The sequence below is a fragment of the Marmota flaviventris genome, chromosome 1 (assembly GCF_047511675.1).
Source record: "Marmota flaviventris isolate mMarFla1 chromosome 1, mMarFla1.hap1, whole genome shotgun sequence".
Classification (NCBI taxonomy): Eukaryota; Metazoa; Chordata; class Mammalia; order Rodentia; family Sciuridae; genus Marmota; species Marmota flaviventris.
In genome coordinates this window covers 113,510,517-113,519,717 of record NC_092498.1, presented here as the reverse complement: position 1 = coordinate 113,519,717, position 9,201 = coordinate 113,510,517, and the positions used below count along the sequence as shown (strand labels likewise).

Below are 9,201 nucleotides of genomic sequence, written 5' to 3'. Positions count from 1 at the left end.
GACTCCGCAGTTTGAAAAGAACCAAAGAACCGAGCGGGGTTCAGCCTCCCCGGCCTGGCCGACCTCCGCAGCCTTCAGGCCTCACGCCCCTGTTCTGTGCGGAAGCCTCTGCCGCAGCCTCCTGGCCACCTGCCTGCCCTTCTGAGCCTCAGCTCCCCGTCCGCAAAGCGGGTCCCCTCAACTCAGTTTGGTTCAACTGCGCCTCCAGCGGGGGCGCGGGGCGGGCGCCCAGGGGCGGCAGGCAGCGGGGCCACCCCCTCCCCTCGCTGCGCCCGCCCTGCGGGAGGAAGCTCGCCACTGGTGGCGGGTCGCCTCGGCTATCTGGACGGCGGAGGTCCACCCGGGAAGGAGGTGACTTTGCAGTCCCCGGCCCCTATCGCTTCCTGACTTGCTCTCGGAAGCAGGCTGTGCCGCCTCCAGCCCTGGGAAGGCCACTGTCGGGGAGGGAGGACCATTAAAAAGGGTCCCCCGAGATCACAGAGGGCAGGCAGGGCCGTGGGGACCGGCCCGGGTCTGGATGGAGCGTCTGGGCTGGTCGCGGCCGCGTGGGGGCCACCTTTTGCTCCGACTGCGGAGAGACGCCAGGTCCGGACTCGGGCCGGGAGATTCCAGCTCCTCCCCCACCCCGCCCAGCCGCCCAGGAAAGCCGCGGCCCCTTTAAGAGCGAGCGGCCCCGCCCGCCCCCTCCGGGCGGGATCCGAATTCCAGGGAGGCGGGGCGGAGACGGCGCGGAGGCCGAGGAGGCTCCGGGATCCGCCGAGGCTCGGGCGGCGCCTCCCTGCGGCGGCCCGGCCCGGCTCCGGCCCCCGCCGGGGCGATGCTCCCCGCGGCCGCGGGATGAGTCAGGTGAGCGTGGGGACCCCCAGCACCCTCTGCCCAGCGCGCACTGCTGCGGGACCGGCCGCGAAGTGTGCGGCCTCTGTTCCCCCAGGGCTGTGTGACCTTGGGCGGCCCTGAGCCCTCTCTGGGCCAGGCCCCGAGCACCTCGGAAGCTCTCGGAGGCCTTTCAGAATCCTGGCCCTGCTTGTACCCGCCTGGGGCGCACCCGGGAGGCTTCTGGAGGAGGCGGGACCCGGGCCGGCAGACCTGGCTGTGGGATCGCACCCCGAAACCAACAACGCCGCGCCGGGAGCGCCCGGACTCTTCCACCCACTGCTCAGCGACCTTCAGCGAGCTCGTACCCTTTCTGCGTCTCAGTTTCCTCATCTGTAAAATGGAGATAATATCATCGGCGCTGCCCTAGCCGCCGTTGTTGCAGTTACCGCTCAGGCTGGCTGCTGGGGGTGTAACAGTGGCGCGATCTTTAGGGGAGAGGCGCTGAGGGAGGAGCAGGGACCTGCCCGCGGGAGATGGAGTGGGCACTAGCGCTGAGCAATGCAGACAACCCCTCCCCGCGGCCCGGACCTGTCTGCTGGGGTCCCAGGTCATTGGCTTCATATCTCTAGGTCCCAGCTCTTTGTGATGGGCACCAACCTGCCTGGGAGGAGGCCTCATCCCCCATCCCCCACCCCAAGAAAGCCAAACAGCAAACATTAAGAAACACTGAGTGTGAGATTATCCCGTTGAATCCTTGTAGGCAGATGGTTTTTTATTTTGTGCAGTGGGGATTGGACCCAGGGCCTCCTACACGCTAGGCAATGCTCTACCGCTGAGCTACAGCCCTGGCCCTTTTCATTTTACTTTGAGACAGGGTCTTGCTAAGCTGTCTAGGCTGGCCTGGAACTTGCAATCCTGAGCTGGGTAATGTTTCTGTACCCATTTCACAGAGGAGGAAACTGAGGCATAGAGTTTTCTCCCAACCTGAACTTAAACCAGGCATTTAGCCTGAGTGATGGGCAGGTACAGCGTTCTGTACTGAGTGTTTGCTGGATCTTCACAGCAATCCTGATCTGTGTCCCTGCCCACAGTGACTCGGCTGGCCCGGGCATGGCGGACCCAGTGGCGAGCATCGCGGGTTCCGCGGCAAAGAGTGTGCGGCCTTTCCGCTCCAGTGAGGCCTATGTGGAGGCCATGAAAGAAGACCTGGCAGAGTGGCTGAACGCCCTGTATGGCCTGGGTCTGCCTGGCGGTGGTGATGGCTTCCTGACGGGCCTGGCCACAGGCACAACCCTGTGCCAGCATGCCAACGCTGTCACCGAGGCTGCCCGTGCTTTGGCTGTCACCCGCCCGACCCGAGGTGTGGCCTTCCAGGCACACAGCGTGGTTCCTGGCTCCTTCATGGCCCGAGACAACGTGGCCACCTTCATCGGCTGGTGCCGCGCAGAGCTGGGCGTGCCGGAGGTGCTCATGTTCGAGACGGAGGACTTGGTGCTGCGCAAGAACGAGAAGAGCGTGGTGCTGTGCCTGCTGGAGGTGGCGCGGCGCGGGGCCCGCCTCGGCCTGCTGGCTCCCCGCCTCGTGCAGTTCGAGCAGGAGATTGAACGGGAGCTGCACGCTGCACCCCCCAGCGGCACCCATGCTCCCACTGCTGGGGACACCGAAACCACCACTGCACCAGGGACTTCCACTCGTGGACCCCGCATGACGCCCAGTGACATGCGCAACCTGGATGAGCTGGTGAGTCCTCCCAGGGGCATACCCAGCATCCCATCTCTGCCTGCGCCCCACACCGGAACCAGGTGGCGGAGTCCATGCTCACTACCTGTCCCTGCCTATCCTGGTGTCTGTAGGTCGGCCTACCCAATGCAAAGTGTGCATATGTTGAATGCCAAGTGTATACCTGGGCCCAAGGAAATGGCTAGGCCCATAGTGGGAGGGGTGCTGGGTCCGAGGCCACACAGTGCAGCTGGGCCTGGGACAGGATTCTGCACCTTGGCATCTCCCCAACATTTCCCCCAGCCCCTTTGGTGCTGGGGATGGAATCCCATGCTTTTTGCATGCTTTTTGCCACTAAGCTAAGTCCCCAGCCATGATTTTCCCTCCTTTTAGGTGCTAAAGCTGTACTAACCATGTGCTGTGTGTTCCTTCAACTGGGGGCCTCTTGACTTGAGCACCCCCTCAGTGCCCTCCCCACACTCGGGAGCTAGAGGTGCATCCTCAACCAAGGTTGAGCGGCTGCTGCACTTGGCTGCGATGAGGTGTGCAAAGCCCTCTGCAAGGTGCCTGGCGCATAGTAGGCACTCAGTGAGCGCCTGGCCCTTCTCTGGGAAGCCCAGCTGCTGCTGCTGGGAACAGGAAGTCCTGATGGAGCTGCAGGAGTCCTGCTTGGAGCATAGGAGGTGCTGGGCAGTGTTCCCAGCCACCCCCCTCCTTTCCCAGGGCCTAGGTGTCCCTGCCACCCCCGCAGCTGAGCCAAGAGTTTCCTTTTTATCTGGAGGTTAGGACTGTGCTGTGCCTGCCCAGGAGGCGGGCAGCCGGATGGCCGTGGGCAGAGGCATGTGCCCCACCCCCGGCCTGGGCCTGGGTCACCCAAGGCCCCACCTGCTCATTTCCTCCGGCGCCGCTGTGGGCAGGGAGGCGGGCAGGGCCTCCCACACAGCCAGCCTGGCAGCTCCAGGCCTGGAGTGACATGTGTGCAGCATGTGCTTTGCCAGGTCAGTGGCCTGTGTGTGCATATTGGTGTGTGCATGTGTCCCACGCGTCTGTGGCACTCCCCCACACCAGTGCTCAGCCAGGCACAGAGTGCCCTGCACTTGTATCCCATGATCTGCCTCCTCCAGGGCCTGGCCTTCCTGTGACCTCAGGTCCCTCTCTGTGATGTGGGTGAAGGAGCATTGAGGACGGGTTCCAGGGCTCCCCCAGGCTTAAGGGCTTCAAGGATGTTCCTCACTGGGGTTCTACACCCCCACCTGATGACAGTTCCATCATCTCGTCCTGGTCCGCTTTCTGGGCCCTGGGGGCCAACCAGGGGAGCTGGTCATGTTTGGAAGCTGCACCCATGTCTGGGGCAACAAGTCTCCAACCCCCATTCCCCGGAAGCACTTACTTCCTCCTGACCCTGGAGCTGCTGACAGTAAGCCCTGAGAGGAGGGACTTGACCCCTGACCTCCAGCCTGTCCTCTCTGGCCCTAGGTGAGGGAGATTCTGGGCCACTGCACTTGCCCAGACCAGTTCCCCATGATGAAGGTCTCTGAAGGGAAATACCGAGTGGGAGACTCCAATGTGCTCATCTTCGTGCGGGTAAGGGTCCCCAGCTGCCAGCTGCAACCATCCTGGTGGGCTGTTAGACCCAGGAGCTGCAGCCATGACCTGCCCACTCTGGGCCCCCACAGGTGCTGAGAAGCCACGTGATGGTACGTGTGGGTGGTGGCTGGGACACACTGGAGCATTACTTGGACAAGCATGACCCTTGCCGTTGTTCCTCCACTGGTCAGTGCCTGGGGCTGGGTGGACAAGCAGGGGCTCCCTTCCCTGGCTGTATCCCTCACATGTCATCTGTTCTCTCCCCCCACAGCCCACAAACCTGCCCAGCCCAGAGCCTGGACCTTCTCCCCCCAGAGGGTGTCACCCACCCCTAGTCCCCGGCCTGGTAGCCCAGTTCCCGTTCCCGGGGGTGAGCGCCGGGGCTCTCGGACTGAGGTTACTTTACGAAGCACAAAGGAGGGGGCCCAGACCCTGCCCAGGTGAGGTGCAGGAGGACATGGGAAGGAGCGGCCGGGGTGGGGGTGGGGCTTCCGCCCTGGCCCGGATGACGGAGTTGCCTTCCTTCGGCTCCAGAGTGACTCACACCCTGGGAAAAGTTCCCGTGGGTGGGGGTGGGCCTGGCTTCCCGTCTCCATGGCAACCCGACCAAACCAACAACACAGCTGGGGTGGGCCCTGGAGGTTGGGCAGCGGCCAGTCCAACCAGGCTTCCTCTGGCCGGGCCTGGGGGAGACCGGAGGCCTGGGGAGGGGCCGTGGGGGCCATGCAGACCTCATTTCTTCCGCTGCTGTGTTGGGGCTCTGAGTGGCCGCAGGAAGCTGCTGTGGAGCCTCTCACTTCTCCCTGGAAGTCCCCAGGACAGACAGATGCCTTACCACTCCCACCAGCACTCCCTTGGCTGTGCCACCCACCTGCCTTGCTGTCCCTCTCCTTGCCCCTTATGCGTGCGCGCCAGTGATGCCCCATCTCTCTCTCTTGTTCCCTTGCCCCAGGGCCCGGGATCAGCTGCCCCCCATTCCCCGCTCCCGCCGCTACTCGGGGGACAGTGACTCCTCAGCCTCCTCAGCCCAGAGCGGCCCCCTGGGTGCCCGCAGTGACGACACAGGCACTGGCACCCTCCGGAGGGAGCGGTCCAGCAGGCGGCTGACCACAGGCACCCCGGCCTCTCCGAGACGGCCGCCTGCCCCTCGCAGCCAATCCCGAGACCGGCTGGATCGGGGACGGCCCCGGGCTGCCCCAGGCGGCAGAGGAGCCCAGCCGTCCGCCCCCAGCTCTGCCCGCCGGGCCCGCAGCCAGAACCGCGAGGAGCAGGCTGTACTGCTAGTGCGCAGGGACCGAGATGGGCAGCACTCCTGTGTGTCGCGGGGAAGGGGCGGCGGGGGCTCAGGCAGGAGCACCCCCCAGACTCCCCGTGCCCGCAGCCCTGCAGCGCCCCAGCCTCTCCAGGTCTCCAGCCCGGGGCCAGAGTTGGGCGCCACACCCGCCAGTGTCTTCCGCACACCTCTGCAGCTTGACCCGCAGCAGGAGCAGCAGCTGTTCCTGCGCCTGGAAGAGGAATTCCTGGCCAATGCCCGTGCCCTTGAAGCTGCTGCCAGCGGGACTCCCACCGGACTAGCCCCTGACCCGCCTCGGCCCCCAGATCCTCCCGCTCCCGACTCGGCCTACTGTTCCTCCAGTTCCTCCTCTTCATCCCTCAGCGTCCTGGGTGGCAAGTGTGGCCAACCAGGGGACTCAGGTCGGACAGCCAATGGGCTGCCCGGGCCCCGTAGTCAAGCCCTATCCAGCTCGTCAGACGAAGGCAGCCCCTGCATTGGCATAGGGGGGCCTCTAGAGGCACCTGGGACCCCCCTGGCTGGCCCAGAACCCTCGCGGGTCTGGGCACGGGGTCGGATGGACACACAGCCAGACCGTAAACCCTCTCGCATTCCCACACCTCGCGGCCCCCGACGCCCTTCTGGACCCACGGAGTTCGGGGCCTGGCCAGCCCAGCCCTCTATCACCCCAAGGGCCGAGCCAGATTCCTGAATGTGATGAACCAGCCCATCCGCTCCCCGACCCCATTCCTTCTCCTTTTCCTTGGTGGCCTTAACCTACCCTCTGCATCAGGGAGCCCCCTCGCCTCCTGAGTACCAGACCTCATGGGACCAGACCCCTCGGGACCACAAGGCACAATGGGACCTCTGTTGTACATTCCGGTTGGGGGATGAGCGTAGCTATTTAATTACTAATATTATTGAATGCCTTAGGGGAGGCCGGGCTAGCCCGGTGTCCCGAGGACCTATGGTCCAGCAGAGCCTCTGACAGTAAAGTTTTGCTACGCAAACTGTTTCTTGGAGACTCAGCCTTGGAGCATCGCACCCCTTTGACAGTCCTCAAGTTGGGATTCTGGAGTTAATTGCCAAGGGGCCAAGCTTGGTAGCTCTAGTCCAAAATCAAGTTTCTGTCTTGCCCATCCCAGAACAAAAATCTCAGGTGTACTTTGTTTCTTTTTTATTACCTCCAGAGAGGCGGGACTTAGGGATTGTGTCCAATGAGGCGCTAGGAACAGTTCGATCTCCCAATCAGATACATAGCCAAGTCCTTTCCATCGACTGTGACCCAATGAGGCCCCAGAAAGGATTGATCTTGTCCAATGGGGCGTTGGGCCCCAGTGTAGTTCAAAGAGAGGCCGGTCGCCCAGGAGACTAGGTGGGAGTTTTCCTTATCCAATCAGGGAGGAGATTTCTCTGTCCAATCCGAGTGAGGTTGGGCAATCTTGTCCAATCCGGTCACATGAGGATACAGCGCGCTGGATGCAGCGCCCCCTGCAGGCGCAGGGCTGGATGTGCAGGACGTGCGCGTACCAGAGCACAGCGCAAAAGCTCGCGGAAGAGACGCAGCACGTGCCAGTTGTACTTGGCGGAGCATTCGAGGTAGCCACAGCGCCAGCCCCTGCGCACCAAGGCGGCCAGTGCACGCCGAGGTCCGAAGCGCAGCCGCTGCCGGTCCCGCTTGTTGCCTACCACGAGGATGGGTGCCTCGGGCGCTCCCGCCGGCCTGGGGCCCGGATTGGGGATAAGAAACACGGTGCTGGAGACCCCACAGCCAGAGAAGCCCCTTATCCCCGCCCCAAGAATCTACACACACAGGTGCATTCTTTCCTATGGCCAGAGACCTCCAAGAAATACCAGGCCTGTGTGTGCCAAAGACTTATGTTAGAGACCTTCCTACAGCAATGACCTGATCCTGCAGCCCCTATCTCACTCCCCTCGGGCAAAGGCCTGGCCCAGTCAGGCCCCTCTCCCCACCACCACCTCCTGCCGCGCCCCCACCTGGTCTCCGCGATGCGCTGCCGCAGGGCCTTCACGTAATCGAAACTGTCCGGGCTGCAGATGTCGTAGACGAGCACGAAGGCGTCCGTATCCTGCAAGCTCCAGTCTTTAGAGTCAGGACATTCCTGGGGGCGGGAGGCCAGGGTTTGCGGAAGCCGCTTTCCCACCCTGCTGCCCCTTAACTCTGCAGGCGACACTAAACCCACAGTTCATTTTCAGGCCTTGGTCGCTCATCCCCATCTCTAAGCGCCCTCCTCCAAGCTTCCTGGGCCTTACCCTCCTTATGGTGGTGTCCAGTGTAAATTTCTCCAACCATATCTGGAGCCTGTCGTCCACCAGCCCTCCTTCAACCTTGCCTTCCTTTCCTGTTCCCTCGCTCCCATATTCCTTTTCTTCCTTCCAGTCTCCCCCAGCTCAACTACAGTAGGGCCGCTCCCCTCCTTAGCCGCCCTCGCAGGCTACTATTGCCTGTCAAGACTTAATTGCCAAGCCCAGGGTCCTGGAAACCCGCCTCCCTCCAGAGCCCCAGACCACCCGTCAGCCGCAGCCATGCCCACTACTGTTCACTCGGAACCTACTGCTGTTCTTTCCACCTCGAATGCACTTTGCACTTTACCCAAAACCCCACTCAGCCTTCCAGGTTCAGCTCGGTTCCATCCGCTTCAGGAAGTCCTGTTTAATCCTGGCTTTTTCCTCTGAACCTCTCGGACATTCACTCCAAAGACTGGAGAGCTGGAGTTAGCACAAATTACTAAATGTCTTTGCTCCAGGTCACAGGAATGAGGGAGCAAAGAATTACCTCCTTTAGGAAGTATATCCCTGTGCCTGATTCCAATCTCTCCCACTGCTCAAGGCTCTGCTCAAGGATCCAGACACAGCCACAGGACCGTGCAGCGACACGCGCTGGTCCAGTCCCACCAATGGAGGTAGGCAAAGATAGAAACACCCACGGCAACAAGAGAAAGCCTTGGCTAAGTCGCGGGGTTTAGGTCCCGAGCTCCTCCAGATGGGCGGAGAGGGCTCAAGTCCAATACCGGGACACACCATTTTTTCTTCGATTCCTTAACATGGTCAGGAGCCCTGAGACCATCCACGTGGACACGCACGTGTGCAGCAAGCCCACATACACTCCTTACACTGTCACACGCCCCTGCCCACCACTCACGCCGCTACCTCGACACCTCCGGGGCTCGGGCCGGGGCCAGCGACGTCGCCGTCGCGGATGCTCAGGTCGTAGACAGCGCCGTCGAGCAGCACCGCGGGCCGATAGAGGCGGGGCCCGTCCGTGGGTCGGTGGCGTTCGGGATAGTCGCCAAACAGGAACTGGCGGATGATGGCCGTCTTGCCCACTCCTGGAGCGCCCAGAACGGCCACCCGCAGGCTGCCCCCCATGGCCGGCCCGCGCTGCCGCGCCCCGCGCCGGAAAGCTTCATGGGCCGGCGCCGCGCCGTGCGCGCCCAGTCGTGCGCCCCGCGCGCCCTGTCCGGTGCGCCCCGGCCCCGCCGCGCTCCTCGTCGCCTCGCTGAGCAGCCGAGCACAGGAGAGGCCGGGCCCGGAGACAGGGCTGGCGGCGGGAGGGCAGACAGCCTAGCAGGCAGACAGTGGCGGACGCACTAGCAGCTCGGGCGAGTGCCAAAGCTCGGGAGAGAACAGACCCGGAGCGCCGCGCGCAGACACCGCCTCCGCCGGCAGCGCCAACCGCGGCGCCGCCGGGCAGCGCGGGGCCCCGAGGTCCGACCCCCTCGCGGCACGGGTTCGGCAGCAGCGCTGCCTCTCGGCGCTTCGGCCCCTCTGTCCTCTCGCACCAG

General features: G+C 63.5%; 2 protein-coding genes across 2 annotated transcripts; one reads left to right on the top strand and one right to left on the bottom strand.

The window, feature by feature from the left end:
* Positions 1–410: 410 nt before the first annotated feature.
* Gas2l1 (growth arrest specific 2 like 1) lies at positions 411–6,405 on the top strand. Its single transcript, XM_027956034.2, has 6 exons — positions 411–846; positions 1,908–2,556; positions 4,012–4,119; positions 4,212–4,308; positions 4,394–4,562; positions 5,075–6,405. Exons 2-6 carry the CDS (start codon positions 1,927–1,929, stop codon positions 6,105–6,107), a joined length of 2,037 nt encoding a protein of 678 aa, XP_027811835.1. The 5' UTR covers positions 411–846; positions 1,908–1,926; the 3' UTR covers positions 6,108–6,405.
* Positions 6,406–6,603: 198 nt separating this feature from the next.
* Positions 6,604–8,785, bottom strand: Rasl10a (RAS like family 10 member A). The gene is made up of 3 exons (XM_027956072.2): positions 8,567–8,785; positions 7,394–7,518; positions 6,604–7,118 (listed from the first exon to the last, which is right to left on the bottom strand). Exons 1-3 carry the CDS (start codon positions 8,783–8,785, stop codon positions 6,851–6,853), a joined length of 612 nt encoding a protein of 203 aa, XP_027811873.1. The 3' UTR covers positions 6,604–6,850.
* Between the last annotated feature and the right edge of the window lie 416 nt (positions 8,786–9,201).

What these genes read in the sequence shown, in the direction of transcription:
- Gas2l1 (XM_027956034.2), top strand. Translation starts at nt 1,927, where the DNA reads ATGGCGGACCCAGTGGCGAGCATCGCGGGTTCCGCGGCAAAGAGTGTG. An exon ending in ATGTGCTCATCTTCGTGCGG is followed by an intron (nt 4,120 to 4,211) that starts GTAAGGGTCCCC and finishes GGGCCCCCACAG; the next exon opens with GTGCTGAGAAGCCACGTGAT. An exon ending in TTGCCGTTGTTCCTCCACTG is followed by an intron (nt 4,309 to 4,393) that starts GTCAGTGCCTGG and finishes CTCCCCCCACAG; the next exon opens with CCCACAAACCTGCCCAGCCC.
- Rasl10a (XM_027956072.2), bottom strand. Translation starts at nt 8,785, where the DNA reads ATGGGGGGCAGCCTGCGGGTGGCCGTTCTGGGCGCTCCAGGAGTGGGC. An exon ending in CGAGCCCCGGAGGTGTCGAG is followed by an intron (nt 7,519 to 8,566) that starts GTAGCGGCGTGA and finishes TCCCGCCCCCAG; the next exon opens with GAATGTCCTGACTCTAAAGA. An exon ending in CAGCGCATCGCGGAGACCAG is followed by an intron (nt 7,119 to 7,393) that starts GTGGGGGCGCGG and finishes TCCGGGCCCCAG; the next exon opens with GCCGGCGGGAGCGCCCGAGG.